Source organism: Nerophis ophidion, linkage group LG23 (assembly GCF_033978795.1).
Source record: "Nerophis ophidion isolate RoL-2023_Sa linkage group LG23, RoL_Noph_v1.0, whole genome shotgun sequence".
In the NCBI taxonomy this organism is placed as follows: Eukaryota; Metazoa; Chordata; class Actinopteri; order Syngnathiformes; family Syngnathidae; genus Nerophis; species Nerophis ophidion.
Window position 1 is genome coordinate 24,770,710 of NC_084633.1, and position 21,218 is coordinate 24,791,927.

At 38.9% G+C, this 21,218-nt stretch overlaps 1 protein-coding gene across 2 annotated transcripts in view; it reads left to right on the forward strand.

Moving 5' to 3' along the window:
- Positions 1 to 21,218, forward strand: part of ubn2b (ubinuclein 2b) — a 102,134-nt gene that overhangs the window by 19,528 nt on the left and 61,388 nt on the right. For both annotated transcript variants that reach the window (XM_061885328.1, XM_061885330.1), the window contains exons 9-14: positions 4,006 to 4,112; positions 4,187 to 4,297; positions 7,819 to 7,959; positions 8,041 to 8,091; positions 8,159 to 8,201; positions 14,135 to 15,364. In XM_061885328.1, the coding sequence (XP_061741312.1) occupies positions 4,006 to 4,112; positions 4,187 to 4,297; positions 7,819 to 7,959; positions 8,041 to 8,091; positions 8,159 to 8,201; positions 14,135 to 15,364 (1,683 nt within the window). The remainder of the gene's footprint in view (positions 1 to 4,005; positions 4,113 to 4,186; positions 4,298 to 7,818; positions 7,960 to 8,040; positions 8,092 to 8,158; positions 8,202 to 14,134; positions 15,365 to 21,218) is intronic.

Genomic DNA, 21,218 nt, shown 5'->3' on the forward strand with positions numbered 1-21,218 from the left:
AAGAAATGCTTAATAAAGTGTAACAAAAAAGTTGAAAGTGTGAAAATGTAAACATAGAGAAACCCGACAAGAACTATTTTCTGCAGGTTTAGTGCCAGGAAGTCACAGCTGGGCTCTAAAGGGTGAGCGTGTCAAAGGTGGTCTACGTTGGTCTGACTGGGGTCTGTTTTAAAAATAAATCTTAAAAACTGCTATACTGTTGAGGTGACTTCATCTTTTTTTGGACAATTTTTTTCAGTCTCTCTAGCACTCAATTTTACTTTGTCTTCTCCCACTTTGCAAAGAGTCAACCACTAGACAACAAGATGGCGCAACTAAACCTGACAGGATGTTAGCGTGTCACCTCCACTGATCATTGATCAATTCCTGCGTTGCTCGGTTAACAGAGAGCGAGTACCTTGCTTTGCAACTTCCGCTTTTTTTCCGACATAAAAGGGGAAAAAATTATCTAACCTTTTATCAAACCCATTTTTATTGATATCGAGTACGTGTCTATTGTGATGTATATTGATATTGTTTTATGACTCAAAAATAAATTTCTGTGTTGACGCGATATTTCGTGCACATAAACACTTTGGGGCCCTCACATAAGCAATGCTGTCATTTAGCATGCAATATATGCGTATGGCGCATAAACACATGACAATGTAAGTGTGGCGTGGCTCTGCTTCATACATTGCATAAAGTGAAAGAGAGGTGTATTTCGCAATTAAAGTATTCACTGTGAGAGCGGAGATCCGCCACCACAAGCCCGGATAGTGTGCATGACCACAGACTGTTGAAAACACCCAGAAGTGTGCGACCAAACCTTTATCAAATCAAATCAAATCAACTTTATTCATAAAGCACATTTAAAATTTACCATAGGGGTAGCCAAAGTGCTGTACAATGGACAGGTTAAAAGATAATACAAGGACCGAGCAAACAACACAACACAAACAGAACATGATAAAAAAAAAAAAAAAAAACATAAAAACAGGTTCACAGCAGGTGTATAATCACTTGGATAGGTGCTAAGAAAACCTAGCTCGTAGACACTCTTCTGTCATTTGGAAACACTTTGAACACCACTGCTTTACTTATTTTACCAGGAAGGCAAAGTATGGCCATTTTTTGTCACATTGTATACCCAACATTTGTTAACAAAAAAAAAGTGAAAATACACCAAAAAGACATAACGTAATGAGAAAAAGCTGAAATTGTGATGCTAATAAGTATTATAAACACAAAGATATGTCTTTAAATGTATGCCTTTTTATTCGTCTATTTCAGTAGTTCTCAAACATTTTTCACTTCGCAGCTCTTCAGAAAGGTTTGCTTCTCCAAGTACCACCATAATGAAAACATTAAAATACAATAGTGTAGAAGGCCTAAGTATTCATTAATTACCACTATAATGACAACATTAAAATACAGATGTGTAGAAGGCCTAAGTATTAATTTATTGCCACCATAGTGACAACATTAAAATACAAGAGTGTAGTAAACATAAGTATTCATTAAGTACCACCATAATGACAATATTGAAATACAGTAGTGTAGTAGACCTAAGTATTCATTAAGTACCACCATAATGACAACATTAAAATACAGTATTGTAGTAGACATAAGTATTCATTAAGTACCACAATAATGACCAACATTAAAATACAGTAGCGTAGTAGGCCTAAATTTTCATTAAAACAAGGCAGATGTTTTATAGGGGTGTCAAAGAAAATCGATTTTATAATGAATCGAAATTCTTATTTGGAATGATTATTAATCGATTTAAAAAAATCAAACATTTGCTAAAAAAAGTTTTTTTAAATGTACTTTTTTTTTTAATTTTGTAAAAAATCTGTCCTGTCCAGTCACCCAGGCAAATCATATTGTTGATGTAGATCAGTGGTCTCAAACACGCGGCCCGCGGACCAATTGCGGCCCGCGAAACGTTATTTTGCGGCCCGCACCTTAATATGAAAATTTAATGTTGGTGCGGCCCGCGAGTTTTATATGAATTGCGCTTTACAGCGTCATACTTGTACATTCTCGATTTTTCCAGGAGACTCCCAATTTCAGTGCCCCTCCAGGGGTAATCAATCTCCCAAATTGCACCCTAACAACAACATTGAAGGGGCATCGTGGAGGCACCGTCTTTAGAGCCCTCTACAACATGAACTAACAGCTCGCCAGCCCAGCCACATGTTGTATTTGGCTCCTGTAGACGCAGTTAGTGACTGCAAGACATACTTGATCAACAGCCACACAGGTCACACTGAGGGTGGCCGTATAAACAACTTTAACACTGTTACAAATATGCGCCACACTGTGAAGCCACACCAAACAAGAATGACAGACACATTTTGGGAGAACATCCACACCTTAACACAACATAAGCACAACAGAACAAATACCCAGAATCCCATGCAGCCCTAACTCTTCCGGGCTACAATATACACCCTTGCCCCCCTCAACCCTACCCCCTACTGTAGCCCGGAAGAGTTAGGGCTGCATGAGATTCTGGGTATTTGTTCTGTTGTGTTTATGTTGTGTTACGGTGCGGATGTTCTCCCAAAATGTGTTTGTCAATCTTGTTTGGTGTGGGTTTACAGTGTGGTGCATATTTGTAACAGTGTTAAAGTTTTTTATACGGCCACACTCAGTGTGACCTGTATAGCTGTTGACCAAGTATGCCTTGCAGTCACTTCCGTGGATCTGCAGAAGCCTCATACATCAAGCGACTGGGCCGGCACACTGTTTGTATGGTGGAAAAGGGGACAAGAAGGCAGGTCATAGACGACATTTAAGGCATTGCCATCATGACACGCCCCTAATATGTTGTCCCGGTGAAAACCATGAGAATGACTGTCCGGGAGAGTGTCGGGGGGAGCACTGATATTCGGGTGTTTCCCGGAAAGATCGCAAGAGTTGGCAAGTATGTTGCTAGGGTGGGAAAGCCATTCAAAGAAGGTGAATTCATTAAAAAGTCTATGTTAGATTTTTTAATAAATCTTTTCTTGCGGCCCAGCATCACCCAGTTTCTGCATCCAGTGGTCCCCAGGTAAATTGAGTTTGAGACCCCTGATGTAGATGATGATATTTATTTAATCATCTATTTGTCTATAATTATTTGTATTTGACTTTATTAAATGTTTGATTAGAATTGTTTTAAACAAAACCAGATTCCTTTAATAAAGAAATGTATCAATGCTGTGTACCTACTTTATGGAGGAATGTAGTTAATCATATAACTGGCACACAATGTTATTAAAAAGTATTGATTTTGATATCAATGACCGTTTTAAATAGAGAATTGAGTCTTAATCGTATCATTACCCCCAAGAATCGAATCTAATCGTGTGGTGCCCAAAGATTCACAACCCTAATATTAACCAATATAGAAAAATAAAACACTGTACTTTAATGAAGTATTTCTGTGGCGTTCCAAAAGACGGAGTCCACGTCAAAAGTTTCGGTACAAATTACATAACCTCACGCAACCACCATATTGAGAGAATATTATGAGCAAAACAGTTTTGTATACCTGAAGGCCACTGCTGTTTTATTTAGAATGTCAAATAGTTGACTATTGTTATTAATAATGATATTTATACATACAATATTATTAGTTTTGATGTATTGTTATTAATAATCATATTTATACATACAATGTTAGTTTTGACGTATTGTTATTAATAATCATATTTATACATACAATATTGTTGGTTTTGATGTATTGTTAATAATTATATTTATACATACAATATTGTTGGTTTTGATGTACTGTTATTAATAATCATATTCATGCATACAATATTGTTAGTTTTGATGTACTGGGAGGCGCGAGGACTCATACTGCATTTTTAGTTCTGTGCAAAACATAGCTATTTTGAATACTTGATACTTTAAAACAATAGGTATTGACTCCTGAAATTTTGGTATGTTAGCAACCCTGTTAGCAACCCTGACATGAACAATAGTCCATGCCTCTGCGATACTGATTGTGGCCCCTCCCCCTCGAACCAGGATGACCGACTGCGGACTCCCCTCCTCAAGCTGAAGCTGGCGGTGTGCCATGTGATGCCGGAGCAGATCGCTCGATACAACATGGACTGTATCGCCAAGGTGGCAAGGTAAGCCACTTATTCAACTGGGCATATCTCTGAGGTCGGTTCCGTGAAAGCACCCAATTGCTTCTACCCGACAGGCAGCAGTCTGGGGAGGCGGAGAAAAACGGCTCTGAGGACGACGACGAAGAGAAGCCAGGGAAGCGGGTGATGGGGCCTCGGAAGAAATTTGTCTGGGATGACAAGCTCAGGTTTGTCTCTCATCTCCGTCGCAAAATGTTTCATATTTTCATTTGCTTTCATTCAAAAGCCAGTGTAATGCCGACAAAGTTTTACACTTTGGAATGGGTCACAACCTTATTTGGTAGGCAGAACAGGAAGACTGAAAGGTGGTGCCCCGTGGAAAGAAAGGAAGGTAGGAAAAGATGTAAACAAACATAGGAAAAATGTGAACAAAGGTAGGAAAAGATGTAAACATAGGTAGGAAAAAATGTAAACAATGGTAAAAAAAATGTAAACAAAGGTAGGAAAAAAGGACACACTCGTAGGACAAAATATAAACAAAGGTAGGAACAAATTTAAACAGGGGGGGGGGAAAGGACACAATCGTAGGAAAAAGTGAAAACAAAGGTAGAGGAAATGTAAACAAAGGTAGGGGAAATGTAAACAAAGTGTAACAAAAGTAGGAAAAATGAAAAAATAGGAAAATATTTAAACAAAGGTAGGAAAAAATGTAACAAAGGTAGGAAAACATTTTACAAATTTAAGAAAACATTTAAACAAAGGTAGGACAAAATTTAAACAAAATCTGACAAAGGTACAGAAAAAATTGGAAAAGTGTAAACAAAGGTAGAACAAAATTTAAACAAAATCTGACAAAGGTAGGAAAAAATTTAAACAGAGGTATAGATATAAAACAAGGTACGCTTGTTTTATCTCTCCGTGAGAAGGAGAGACAAGAAAGAGTGAGAAAAAGTCCGTAGTGTGTTGAAAGGCAGCAAGGTGTGTTGTTGAGCTTTGGAAAGGACAGCGCACAACCGTCACGTCATCAAAGGAGTATGCGTCTCCGCATACGCTGAGTGGAGAGTTTTGGAACCCTACACTTTGGCCTGCGTTTGCAAAAGTTTGCCTTTTTTTAAGGACACAAGTATGCGTTTGCGTGTGGACAAGAGGCCTAAATGAAGTATGCGTTTGTTAAGTATGCGTGTTCGTGTGGACAAGGCCTCAATATGTAGAATTTTATTGTTCTTGAAATGTTTGCTGTTTAATAGATTGTATGTTTAATCTTATGGTACCTCGGCATTGTTGCCTGTGTGTCCATGTTCGGGTTTGTCAAATTGCCTTTTTTATGGCATTACAAATTGACACTGCACATACTTCAATTGATGTAAACAAAGTTCAGTTGGCTTACTTTGACTAAAATTATACTTAAAGTTATTTTCAAACAACTTTGTCTCACTCTTGCAAGCTAGCAAGCAAAGTAAATGGTAACACTCTTACAGAGTCCAACATCATTGCACAAAACAAGGTCTGATTTGCAAAATGAGCAAAGTATTCATGTTTTTAACAAGAATGAGAGGAAATGTTCTCACACTTTACATGTTATCACTGGCCAGATTTTTGCGAGTGACGCCGCAAACCTGCTTCGTCCGGAAAATGACGTGACTACTATTGGCGACAAATAAAATTGTCGGTGACAAATTTTATTGTCGACAATGTCGACTAATTGTGCGGCGTGTGTTTTACAAGGATACACGTGTGTGTACGCAAGTTTGGTGTTCTAACACAGCCAGTCAGTCCAACAAAAGTCTACCATCAACAGGTATATGTCCATGAAAGAGAGGGATTGAATTTGGAGCTTCTTTGTTGCGTTGTCCTCTGGATGAGTCGGGTAGCAATGACTTTGTCAAGCCGTAACAGCAGGAAAACAAATCCAGATTATAATGTTTGTGTTTGAGCGAACGAAACAAATTGAAATGTTTCTCTCTGACTGTCCATTCCTGGTCTTTAAATTTATCATAACTTCGTCCCTGCAGAGCAGACAGCTTCTCCAAGATGTTATTCGGTTTGCGATTTAGTTCCGAAGCCACAAATTATTTGTGGCAGCGTGAACAGTTGACAGTGGATGCACCAGGGCAACACTTACTCCGAACAGCAGATGTCCTGTTGTTAGGGTTCCTAATACTTTACCGTCCTCGACTGAAAGAATCGCCGGCCACACGATGCGCCACTTCTCCCAAGATTCCATCGTGTGTCCAGCAGCAAATGTTTTACCCGAACCTGAGCTTCTCTTATAGAAACTAAATGAATGGCGGATAAAAACTAGACTATATTTAAAAAACAAAAACAGCACAATGGCATGGCTATATACAAACAAACAAAATATACTATCTATGACACAAAACAAACCAAAAACTTGCAGTGAGGCATAAATACAACAAAAATCTTACGTGGCGTAGTCAAAACAATAAACAGTGTGGCAAGGCATGAAGGTCAGCAAGGAAAGGTAGGTGTGTGGTCATGAGGTTTCAAAACCAAGTCCGGTAAAGTTCCCAGCCCGAGGAACAGAAAACAAATGGCTTAAATTCTAGCTGTGATCATTGAAAATAGGTGTGAGAGCTGAGGACCGGGGCGTGACAAGGAGACCAGGTGGAAACTAATGGGTTACTATGGAAACAAACAAAACCAGTAGGTGCAAAACAGGAAAAAAAAAGTCCAAAAAACAAAACATAACATGATCAAACATAAAACCTGATATATATTGTATATATATACTGTGTATATATATATATATATATATATATATATATATATATATATATAGATATATATACATGTGTGTGTGTATATATACCTACATATATATACACAGTATATGTGCTACTTGCAGTCTGTTTTCGGCCCCTTGCCAATTTTTTTTTTTAGCCCAATGCGGCCCCCCAGTAAAATAGTTTGAACACCCCTGCATTAGAGTTACATCTTTCCTGGTCACATAAATTTCACAAAGCACAATGACTGTGCGCAATAAAAACATAGAAAGTACTTTCTGTGTTTGCTACTATTCTAGCAGACTTGGTGAAAGTCTATTGCTAAATATTTTAAATGAGAAGACGGCATGGCGCAGTGGAATAGTGGTCGTGCGCAACCCGAGGGTCCCTGGTTCAATCCCCACCTAGTACTAACCTCGTCACGTCCGTTGGGTCCTTGAGCAAGACACTTCACCCTTGCTTCTGCTGGGTGCTGGTTAGCGCCTTGCATGGCAGCTCTCTCCATCAGTGTGTGAATGTGTGTGAGAATGGGTAAATGTGGAAGTAGTGTCAAAGCGCTTTGAGTACCCTGAAGGTAGAAAAGCGCTATACAAGCACAACCCATTTATCATTTATTTACAATGTCCACTCTTACTGGTATGCCAACTGATGGGATTATTGTATCTTTCAGCACATGTGCTCTCTTTGAGCCACTCAGGGATGAGAAATGCTTCCTAGCAATGTTATGATGTATTTGTTAGCATGGGAGGTAAATCCTGTTGGAATTGTGCCGTTTGATACCATAAAATTGGCAATAAAAGTTGAAAATAGCGTTGTACTTTGTGTGACTTCTTCTGGGGACTACAAAAAATTATATTACTTTCATTTGTTTTCACTTTAAAAAAGCCCTTATTGTCAAGGTGTGGCGACAAGGAAATTGCCATGGCGGTGCGCCACATTCAAACCCTGCATTAGGCCGCAGAGTATGTCCTACATATGTCCTATAAGCCTTCGTTGTTGGTCAGGTCGTTGCTGTGTAACTTGGTACGGGTGAAGCTGAGCTGTTACGAGCTGGAGGGGGAGAACTCCTCGCCCGAGGACTACCTCAAAGGCTTTATGGAAACCGAGGTAAAACCTCTATGGCCCAAAGGCTGGATGCAGGGCAGGTGAGTTTTCATTTGGTTATTCTCCACTATTCTCTCTTCCAATGTGCAGCGCACCTCCCCTAAAGTGTGTGTTTGTGATAGGATACTGTTTAAAGAGAGCATCATGGCTCACAGCCATTTCACAGGCTACACGTGAGTAAGCAGACACGCAAAGAAATGATTGGAGAAAGGTTGCCTAATCTTTTTTTGTTTTTTCCAGAGCAAAGAAAAGGATAGTCACCACACCCAAAGCCAAGCCAAAGGTAACACCTTACATGCTCATTACCAATGTTTTACTTTTACGTATGCACTTTGTGTTTATTGTGTGAATGCTCAACATTCACACGGATATTCATTTGGGAAGAAAGTTTGGATTCACAACTCTGACTCCGTTTTTGTCTTTTTTTTTCAACAATAACATCAGGCCAGAAGGCGGCATGTGGAAAAAAGCATGTTCAAAGCTTCGCGATGATGCAGCTTTGAAAAAAAATACAATATGGACAGTTAGCAGTAGGGATGGAAGGATATTAAAATCTCACATTACGATACTGTTACGGTATTGGAGGGTAAAATCACTTTTTTAGGGATTTTTGCCTGTCATTGAAAATCCTTATATGTAAGACAAAAACACATGTTTGTCTTTTTTATGCACTCTAAATCTGTTCCGCCTATAAAGCCCCCATAAAACATTCAAACACCTCCATTAAGGTTTTATTTACATGATGTAAGTATATATGTAATGTAGTAACATAATAATAACATGTAATATATACATAATGTAAGTATGTATTTAATGTAGTAACATTTACAATAACGTAATATATACATGGTGTAAGTATATATGTAATATAGTAACATTTATAACATGTAATACATACATGGTGTAAGTATATATGTAACGTAGTAACATTCATAATAAGATGTAATATATACATGATGTAAGTGTACATGTAATTTAGTAACATCATAATAACATGTAATATATACATAATGTAAGATATATTTAATGTAGTAACATTTATAATGACGTAATATATACATAGTGTAAGTATATAAGTAATGTAGTAACATTCATAATAAGATGTAATATATACATGATGTAAGTGTACATGTAATTTAGTAACATCATAATAACATGTAATATATACATAATGTAAGATATATTTAATGTAGTAACATTTATAATAACGTAATATATACATAGTGTAAGTATATAAGTAATGTAGTAACATTCATAATAAGATGTAATATATACATGATGTAAGTATATATGTAGTGGAGTAACATTTATAATATGTAATATATACATGATGTAAGTATACATGTAATGTAGTAACATCATAATAACATGTAATATATACATGATATAAGTATGTATGTAGTGTAGTGGAGTAACATTTATTTATAATATGTAATATATACATGATGTAAGATGTATATGTAATGTAGTAACATCATAATAACATGTAATATACATACATGATGTAAGTATATATGTAATGTGGGGGCGGTATAGCTCGGTTGGTAGAGTGGCTGTGCCAGCAACTTGAGGGTTGCAGGTTCGATTCCCGCTTCCGCCATCCTATTCACTGCCGTTGTGTCATTGGGCAAGACACTTTACCCACCTGCTCCCAGTGCCACCCACACTGGTTTAAATGTAACTTAGATAGTGGGTTTCACTATGTAAAGCGCTTTGAGTCACTAGAGAAAAGCGGTATATAAATATAATTCACAATTCACTAATGTAGTAACATTTATAATAAAATGTAATATTTACATGTTTTGATCATTTTAAGCATTAATTAAAAAAAAATGCATTATGTTTGCTTTTTCACTGATTATTACTCATTGCGGACTTCAGGAGAGCCAACAAACGTAATAAAACATCACTTACTGTCTGCTGTCATTAGACTGCTACGATGTTCATACATTCTCATTTAGATGAAGAATGACTCATAATCCTCAGGAAGAAAAGGGGGCTGGAGCTAAGCATCTTTTTGCAGCGCTCTCGCCATTTCTAGGTCTAAATTGTCTGTCAAAGTGTACCAACATGTCAGAATACGTCCTCATCCTTCTATTATCCAGGTGAGAGGCATGATTTATGGTCTACAATAAACTTTCACAAGCAAAGAAAGTGAGGAAACATCTGACCACTCAATGAAGTAAACTTCGGCACACACAGTAGTGATCACGGCGCCACTATAAATAGCTTGTCTCCGTTAGCGTTTATAATAACAATATGGCTAATACTTGTTAATATTTATAATAACAATATCGCTAGTGCTTGTTAATTATAATTTATAAAAGTCACCAAATATAAATCTAGTATTGTTGGCGCTATTTGATGTTTTTTATTGGGTTTTATGGGTGGAATTGTGGACCTCCCATTGGCGCCGTTGTAAGCCATCATTTATTTGCGCTTATTTTACGAGTCAGAAAGCATAAAAAAATACATCTGTTGTCTTGTCTTTCATAATGAATATGAAAGACAAAAAAGTGTAATTCCCCTTAAAGGCCACGGTACGGTATTATTGTGGTATTGATATAGGTCAAGTGTATCCAAACCTGGCATCTTCAATTTGGTCCATGTGTCACTTTATATGCTGCTTCTTAGTCACCATCTTGTGGAACACCTGAGTAATTTAGGCCTATAATCAATTATCATTCTTTGAAAGAAAACAAGCACAACATTTACTTATAAGACCCAATTAAAAACAACCTTCCCTATTAATGGGGCAAAAAAAAACATCCAACCAACACAAAACGTCAACAGACATGGTCACACTTAACATTATTTGTGGATATTTCCCAAAAAAACGTCCATGCACCGTCCATCGATCCATTTTCTACCGCTTACCCCTTTTGGGGTCGAGGAGGGTGCTGGTGCCTATCTCAACTGCTTTCAGGCTGTAGGCGGGGTACACCCTGGACAAGTTGCCACCTCATAACCATGTTTTTAGAATTACACTCATTTAAATCCATTATAAAGCATGATGGGAAAATGCAAAACACTCTGCACACTTATCCATGTTTGCCGCATTTTAGCTGCTTGATATTTCTGACTGATTACAAAACTTTAAGGAGGTTGTCACAAAAGTAAACAAAGTAGGAGTCGAATTTATTTATTTCAGCAAAACAATGCCAAGCCACGTGTTACAACAGTGTGGCTTCAGTGGTAAAAGAGTGCGGGTACTTTCCTGGCCCGCCTGCAGTCCAGACATGTCTCCCATCGAAAATGTATGGCGCGTAATGAAGCGTTGAACAATTTATGCTGTACATCAAGCAAGAATGGTAAAGAATTCCACTTTCAAAGCTTCAACAATTAGTTTCGTCAGTTCCCAAACGTTTATTGAGTGTTGTTAAAAGAAAATGTGATGTAACACATTGGTGAACATGCCCTTTCCCAACTACTTTAGCATGTGTTACAGCCATGAAATTCTAAATTAATTATTATTTGCAAAAAAAAAAAAGTTTATGAGTTTGAACATCAAATATCTTGTCTTTGTAGTGCATTCAATTGAATATGGGTTGAAAAGATTTTCCAAATCATTGTTTTCCGTTTATATTTACATCTAACACAATTTCCCAACTCATATGGAAACAGGGTTTGTATTTACAATCCAGGGGGTGGGATGAGGAGTTTTGGTTGATATCAGTACTTCAGTCATCAACAATTGCAAGAAATGGACATTGAAACAGTGTAGGTCTTACTTAGTAGGATATGTACAGCGAGCAGAGAACATAGTGAGTTCAGATAGCATAAGAACAAGTATTTACATTAGAAATACATTTGATTATTTACATTAGGTTATTTACAATCCGGTGAGATGGGATGTTAATGGAGGAGGGTATTAGTAAAGGGTTGAAGTTGCCTGGAGGTGGTGCATGTACAGTAGATGGCAGTATTGTCCTGTTTAAGAGTGTAACAACATTCCTGTTTACGGCAGACGAACGGCTTTACGGTAGACGAAAACGTGACTGCTGTTGTTGTGTGTTGTTACTGCGGTGAGAGGACGTTAATGAAACTGCCTAACAATAAACCCACATAAGAAACCAAGAACTCGCCCTCAATCATTCTACAGTTATAACGTCATTGGGCAGACATGCTGTGTATATTGTGGGAAAGCGGACGTGAAAACAGACTGTCGGCACGTCACTCAGGTCCGCATGGAGTTGGAGGGGGCGTCGCCTCCAGCTCCGCCTGAATTTCGGGAGATTTTCGGGAGAAAATTTGTCCCGGGAGGTTTTCGGAAGAGGTGCTGAATTTCGGGAGGGTTGGCAAGTATGACTTGTCACTCCTAATCGCTAAATCCCATGAAATTTTATACGTCTAGTCTCTTACGTGAATGAGCTAAATAATATTATTTGATATTTTACGGTAATGTGTTAATAATTTCACACATAAGTCGCTCCCGAGTATAAGTCGCACCCCTGGCCAAACTATGAAAAAAACTGCAACTTATTGTCTGAAAAATACGGTATACTCGAGTATCACAATATAGTCATTTTCTATATCACATAGAGACAAACCCGCCATACATTGCGTATATAGATATATCGCCCAGCCCGAATATATAATATACATAAACAGTATATATATATATATATATATATATATATATATATATATATATATATATATATATATATATATATATATATATACATACACCGTATTTCCTTGAATTGCCGCCAGGGCGCTAATTAATTTAAAACCTCTTGTCACTCATGCGCTTACCAAAGGCATGCGGTAAAAGTAAGCATGCACTAATTATTTTAAAACCTCTTCTCACTCCGGCACTTACCAAAGGCATGCAGTAAAAATTTGAGTGTGATGTAAGGATACCATTAATAAAAAAACTTTATTATGGTCTTACCTTTACTTATAAATTAAGCTCCTTATGATTGAAAGCATCGATAACTTGTTTATAGAAGTCTTCCTTATCTTTCTTCAGTTTTAAAAGTCTCTCTGTCTCAATGGAGATCTTCCTTTATTACCTCCTGCTTCGATTGAAAGTCTAGTTTAGAAAACTGCTATCAGACCGATGTCAGTCAGCTCGGCTCCTCCAGTGCGGGCGACGACAGAATTAACCTTGGACAACTCCCCCTCCCGCCCTGCTCCATGGGTGATTTCTTTATCCCACCGTTGCCAACATGAAGTGTTATTGTATGAATAATACACTGAGTATTTAGGACTGGAACATGCTTTATTTCAGCCCGGTTGTTTACATAGCCAGTCCGCGTCATATCCGTCCCAGCACAATCACGTCACTCATTTCACTTCTTCTGCAGCCGAATAGTCGCAAGAAGGATCACTAGCGCCCTCTACCACCAGGAGGCGGGAGTCATTTAATGACTCATATTTAACAGACGCAGCTACGGTATTGTGACGGTTTCAAGCCGCCGTCTTGCGGGCTCCGAGGACCACCAAGGATGGACATGGCTTGAGCAGTTAGACTTTGTTTATTTTTCAATAAAACCTCAGTCCAGGTCGCTCTTTCCCTCCTCCTCTCCGCTCGCTCGTCATCTCCTCGCCGCCATCCTGGGTGCCCTGCCTGTCTGTCGGACGGTCGGCTCCACAGGTATATTAATAAAACATAGCTGCTTATTGTTCTTATTTATTCAATAGCTTGGACCTTAAATCCTACTGAATAGCTCTTAATCTTCTTCCCTTTATGGGATTTCAAATTATTGAAATCAGCCTCCTCCATTTTGAAAATGATGACAGGGGAAGTGTCACTATATATATATATATATATATATATATATATATATATATATATATATATATATATATATATATATATATATATATTTACACACACACATGCACATGTATTGGCAGTCGGCTTTTGGCTCTTGACCAATTATTTTTAGCCCAATGCGGCCTCCAGGGCAAAAAATTTGGACACCCCTAATGTAATCATATTTGCTGTACAGATTTACTTTAGAAGAGAGACGTTATTAAATGTTTGTGTAGAATTTTATTCAACAAAACCAGTTTATTTTGAAGTAATATAGAAATGTATCAGAGCTGTTGATTTATTTATTGGAAGAATGTAGTTCATCATAAAACTGACACACAATGTTATTAAAAAAGTAATAATTTTGAATGAAGAATTGATTCTGAATCTAATGGAATTATGCGGTGCCCAAAACTTCACAGCCCGACTCATGTTACTTTGTTGTTTCCCAGGAAGCAGCATGGGTTCAGCGGACCACGCCCTCAGCAGGTGTCGCCCCGTCCCACGTCGGCCCGGTTGCTAAGCGACCACCTCAGTTGCCACCCGAGCCCATATGTGTGGATTCCCTAGACGACGATCTGGCCGTCCCCTCCCTGGACTCTATTTCCCAGGCGCTCCTGATCCTCGGCAACGCCGCCAAGGGCCTGGCACAAGGGGAAAGCCCCCCCTCCCCTGATAGATCCAAGAGCGCCACCAACACCTCCCCCGCCCCTCATGCCTCGCCGCTCATCCAGCAGCAGAAAAAGAACTCGCTGGGCCTGGCCAGCGCCAACGTCCCCCTCTACATGTCTACCTCTCCGTCGTCCTCCGCCCCGCTGTCTCGGTCGCCCTCCCTCCCCTTCTCGTCGGTGAAGGTGGACGCCATGGGGGTGGTTAAAGGTCCGGGACAAATGCACCGGCACTCCGTGTTGAACATTCAGAGACACGCGACTAAAGTGAGCTCGCCCGTGTCCACCGCTACGTCTAAACCCCGCCCTCCGCCTACTGCGTCGCCACTCACCCCCCCAGGATCGAAGATGGGCGTGTCCACTACAGCCTCTGGCATCATCAAATGCAGCAATAATAAAGGAGTCAGCAGTGGTGACGCCGTCATCATGACGTCTTCTTCATCCAGACCAGCGCCGCATCCTTCGCCCGCACAAATGGCGCCCAAGACATTCCTGGCGACACGCTCTCCTCTGGCCCAGCAGGGCAAATCCACCCCCTCCCCGTCCCACCAACCACAGTCCGCCTTCATCACGCCGATGCACGCCACTCTCACCAAGTCCGCCCACAGCGGCGTCACGCCCATTGTCAAACTCACACCTCGCACCCTCAACTCCGCCGTCAGCACCTCCAGCTCGCCCTCCGCCAGGTCTCAGGCAGCCCCTCCCATGCCGCAGCAGTTCTCCCCAAAAAGCCCAGCGGGGTTCCGCCCGCCATTCTCAGGTGCCCAGACAGGGGCAGCCAAGGCCAGCTTTGCGTCCCCCGGCGGCCATAAGAGTCCGCTGATCATCAGCAGCACAGCCAACAGCAGCCTTATCAGCACCTCATCAACCAGCAAGCATTCAGGATCCAGCATCGCGCCGACGCCAACCTCTGCCAGTCTGGGCCAGCGACAGAGGCTGGGGGTGGGGTCGTCTCAGGGGCCCAAGCCGGTCACATCTGTCCCGTTGTCATCGGCCTCTTCTCACTTGACGCAGGTTAGTGCTCCGACCTTACATGTTGTCCGTTCACATCCCAATTGCCATTCTTAAAAAGTGCAAGGAAACATTTTTCAAAACAATGTCTTTAGGATTTATTGATGCAGCCAGGTGGAGCTTATGTCTTTTTTTTCTGTCATATACATACTAAATAATATGTTGTGAGAATCCTCACCCCAAGTATATGTATCAAATTGTTCACATCACTACTATTTCAAAGGAGGTAACAACATGAGCATGTCATACCAAGATTATTACAGTTGGGATCAAAATTATTCAACCCCCACACAATTTTGGTGTTTTAGCAAGTTGGACATTTATTCCGTATTTTGTTTATAGTCATATCAAATAAAGATGCATTAAATAGACAAATGCAACTTGAATTACAACATTATATTTTGTAACATACCAAACAGTGTAATTTCTCTTAATATCTCGTTGACAAAATTATTCAACCCCTTGAAGATCATAACTCTTAAGAACAGAATTTGAATAAGGTCTTTTCAATCAGGTGTTGAAAACACCTGTAGATGTGATTAGAACCATAACAAGCAACAATTAAACTGATTGAAAAAGACTGTGACGCTCAGCTTTTTGTAGATGGTCAATGGTGTATTTGCAACATGTTGAAGTCCAGGGAGTGGTCAAAGAAGTCAAGAGAGGAGGTAATTTCTCTTCATAAGAAAGAATATGGATATAAGAAAATAGCAAAGACATTACACATTCCAAGAGACACAGTTGGGAGCATAATTCAAAAGTTTAAAGCTAAAGACACAGTGGAAACACTACTTGGGTGTGGTAGAAAGAGGATGCTGTGTGCAACTGCTGTCCGGTATTTAAAGCATACAGTGGTGAAAAACCCCCGGGTAACAGCTGAGGAACTACAACAGGACATTGCAGGGGGGGAACGCAGGTTTCGTCCCAGACAATAAGGCGCGCACTACGAGATGAAGGCCTCCATGCCAGAACTCCCAGGCGCACCCCACTTCTGACTACTAGGCAAAAGAAAAATAGACTCCAGTTTGCCAAAAATCATCTGGACAAACCCCAAAGGTTTTGGGAAACTGTTCTATGGAGTGATGAGACAAAACTGGAACTCTTTGGGCCTATGAATCAACGTTATGTCTGGAGGAGAAAAAATTAAGCTTACAAAGAGAAGAACACCTTTCCTACTGTTAAGCATGGTGTGGGGTCAATCATGCTCTGAGGCTGTTTCTCTGCGCGTTCAAGGCATTATGAATTCTATTTCCTACCAGGATATATTAGCTGCAAATGTCATGAAGTCAGTGACGAAGCTGAGGCTTGGGAGACGTTGGACCTTCCAACAGGACAATGATCCCAAGCATACCTCCAAATCAACATCAGAGTGGTTGCAGAAGAAGGGCTGGAAGACTGGAGTGGCCTTCACAGTCGCCAGAGCTAAATCCTATAGAAAACCTGTGGTGGGACTTGAAGAAAGCAGTTGCAGCACACAAGCCCAAGAATATGAAAGAACTGGAGGCCTTTGCCCAAGAGGAATGGGCTAAAATACCTCTAGATCGTTGCAAGAAGCTTGTGTCCGGTTATGTATCACGTTTGAAGGATGTAATTACTGCCAAAGGGTGTTCTACTAAGTACTAAAGATGCATTTATGTAGGGGGTTGAATAATTTTGTCAATGAGATATTAAGAAAAATGTCCTTTTTTGGTATTTTGTTACAATTTAAGTTGCATTTGTCTATTTGACACATCTTTATTTGATATGACTATAAACAAAATACGGAATAAATGTCCAACTTGCTAAAACACATAAATTGTGTGGAGGTTGAATAATTTTGATCACAGCTGTATGAATAAAATTAACCTATTTCCCGGGCTATAAAGTTTTTAAGGGCACCCACTCAATTTTAGAAAAAAAAAATATTTTTACATATATTAGCCGCACCGGACTATAAGTTGCAGATATATATGTTGTTAAATGACTTTTTTACACAGAAAGATTTTGTAAATGTTTTTTTTACATTAATTGTTTCCACATGGGGTCTGTAGCACGGCAGTAAAACGGATGATCAAACAAAACGGAGGTCATCGTCATGAAACCACTAGCTGTAGAAGCTAACTCTCCAATCAGCTAAACAGACTCAATAAATCACAGTGAATTTACTGAAGATCTTGTGAAAGTGAAACAATACAAAAAGAATACCATTGTAAGTTATTAATAGTGACACAGACACTCGTAAATGTTAATGTAAGCTAATGCTAATGACGTTAAAGTTATTACATTACAAAAATTGTAAAACTAATCTAACACTATGGATGACTGAAAGATCAATCGTTATTTCTACTTCTGGTAGGTTTAAAAAAAAAAAAAAAGGGCAAACCAAAGGGCATCATGTGCAAACTCATCCAAAGGATGGCAAAACAGCACAAACAGTAGTGAAGTGAAGTGAATTATATTTATACAGCGCTTTTCTTTAGTGACTCAAAGCACCTTTACATAGTGAAACCCAATATCTAAGTTACATTTAAACCAGTATGGGTAGCACTGGGAGCAGGTGGGTAAAGTGTCTTTGCCAAGGACACAACGGCAGTGACTAGGATGGCAGAAGCGGGGATCGAACCTAGAACCCTCAAGTTGTTAGCACGGCCAGTCTACCAACCGAGCTGTACCGGCAGTAACGCACCTAGTGTGTTTTTTTTTAAAAACATTTACTTTATAACCGGCCGTCAGCAATGTATAATCCATAAATTAGCTGCACCACCAGGTTCAAACCCTGGGAAAAAAGTAGCGGCTTATGGTCCGGAATTTACGGTCCAAACAGATTTTAGTTTTATTGCAGACGTTGATGGTAGTAATGAATAAAGAATCCCATATGAGTGGTAACGCTATGGACAGCTAGGAGACTGAATGGTACTTCTACTTCCGGATGAAGGGACTAAATCAGACCTGGGCAAATTAAAGCCCGGGGGCCACATGCGGCCAGTTGAGCTTTTCAATCTGACCCGCCGGACATTCCCAAATTATTTTTTTAGATCTTTAAGATGGAAACTGTAGCTGCCATTATGATGTGCAGTGATGTTTTCTAATGACCGTAAATCTTCAACTATACAAAGTATTTCAATGCTTGGAATCTGCACTTATGGATGATAATCTAATTAGTTACTATGGTCATCTAACTAGTTACTATGGCAATTTAAGTCACAGCAGCTCAGAGGAGGCACCAAGCAGTGTGGGTGGGAGAGTTTCCACAGACGTGGAAGGATATTTTCACAACAAAGTTCTAAAGCTTAGTGATATATCAGATTGTAGGTTGGTTTATTTTGTTCCCTTAGCGTTCATATTTCACTGTTTGTTGCATTTTTGTTGCGTTTCACTTGATTGTAAAATGTGTCGATCGAAAGGGGGTGTGACGTTCATATATTGTCAATATTCATTGTTTTATCCTTTATATGAAAATGTAAAATTCCATTAGTTTTTTTTAACTCGGTCTGTCATAACGTTTTTAGCATTCAATCAGACATTATTGTGAGGTTTTATATTAATGTTCATAAAAATAGATATACCGGGCTCCAGACACATTTTTTTCTTGTGGTGGAGGGTCCGAAGCTTAAACAGCAAACAAAGTGAATTTAGTACAAAGTTTTATTTACCCATAATCAAAAAGTACAAAGTTGGATTGAATTGCCCATGCAGACAGACAAATTCCTCCGAAGGTGTTGGATGAATCGAGAATCATGCGAATCACACATGGGCCTGGTCTACTTGCCCATTTATATGTTTCCCTCTTGTGTCAAGGTCCCGTTGTGTTGGACCTGTTTGTTCTGCAATATCCTTGAATCCCTTAGTCATAATAAACAATCAAAACATTTTGTAGAATGGTCACACCGACCACAAATTCAACTTCAACCCACATATGCTCTTCCAGTGGTTCAGAATAGAAAAAAAGAAACGAGCAGACATTCCTAAGGCTTTTTGACAGACTTTCTTTTCGGACTTCGACAGACACCAAATATGGACCAAAAGGTCAGAAATTCCACTATATTCTCTAAATGTGGCCCCCGAGTCAAAATAATTGCCCAGGCCTGGACTAAATGGAAGGACACTGCAGCCGGCACCTGCAGTCAGAGAACTTGTCCAAAATATGGCGCGTTTTTTTTTGATGGATTGTAACTTTGGTGGCTGTAACTATTGCGTTGCAGCCATCACCAAATAAAAATCCATATATTTATCTGCACCTTTTCTATAAGCCTCAGGCTCAAAACGTAACAAAAGAGTAGCGGCTTATAGTCCGGAATTCACGGTATACGTTATTATCACATTTTTGTTGACTGTGCTCAAAAAGTACTTGTACACAATTACAAACCCCGTTTCCATATGAGTTGGGAAATTGTGTTGGATGTAAATATAAACTGAATACTATGATAAGCAAATCATTTTCAACCCACATTCAGTTAAATGTGCTACGAAGACAACATATTTGATGTTCAAACTGATAAACCTTTTTTTTTTGCAAATAATCATTAACTTTAGAATTTGATGCTTGCAACACGTGACAAAGAAGTTGGGAAAGGTAGCAATAAATACAGATAAAGTTGAGAAATGCTCATCAAACACGTATTTAGAACATCCCACAGGTGTGCAGGCTAATTGGGAACAGGTGGGTGCCATGATTGGGTATAAAAGCAGCTTCCATGAAATGCTAAGTAATTCACAAACAAGGATGGGGCTAGGGTCACCAATTAGTAAGCAAATTGTCGAACAGTTTTAGAACAACATTTATAAATACTGCCTATGATTCTTTTCTTAAACATTATATTACTCTGTATAACAAGCATTGTCCTGAGGTTCCATGCAGATCTAAACAAAGGCAAAATAATGCACCTTGGATGACAAACAGTTTGAAAAATGCATGTAAAAAGAAAAATAGACTTTATAAAGAGTTTATCAAATCAAGAACAGAGAATGCTGAAAAACGATATAAAAACTACAAAAACAAGTTGACCAATATATTGAGACAAGCAAAAAGGGAATATTACAAAAGAATGTTGCATGAAAATAAAAATAACATAAAGGCTACATGGAATATTTTAAATAAAGCAATAGGGAATAGGACAAGGCGAACAGAACTACCTAGATGTTTTAAAAAAGATAATATGTTAATTGAAAACAAAGATGAAATTGTCAATGAATTGAATCAATTCTTTGTAAATGTAGGACCTAGCTTAGCAAACAAAATACCTAGAGCTAATGATCAATCAGGGGATGTCTGGAAAAGGGAAAATAGGGTTATGCAGTCAATGTTTCTTAGTGAAGTGACTGAGAATGAAATATTATCTGTGGTTTACAAACTAAAAAACAAGACCTCAATAGACAATGAGGGCATTGACATGAGTATAATAAAAAACACAATTGATTGCATCATTAAACCATTGCATTATATAATTAATTGTTCTTTTAAAGTAGGGGTTTTCCCAGACAGTATGAAAACAGCTAAGGTTATACCTATATTTAAAACCGGAGATAAACATACATTTGGTAATTATAGACCAGTATCTCTCTTATCTCAATTTTCAAAAGTGCTTGAAAAACTCTTTGTTAATAAATTAGACTGTTTTATTGAAAAACATAAATTATTAAATGAAAATCAGTATGGATTTCGATCAAACAGGTCTACGAGCTTGGCCATCATGAACATTATTGAAGAGATTACAACTGCAGTTGATCTAAATAAATACACAATAGGAGTGTTCATTGACTTAAAGAAGGCATTTGACACTGTAGATCATCAAATTCTCATTTCTAAATTATATACTTATGGAGTCAGAGGAGTTGCACTGGACTGGTTAACCAGTTATTTACATCAACGACAGCAATA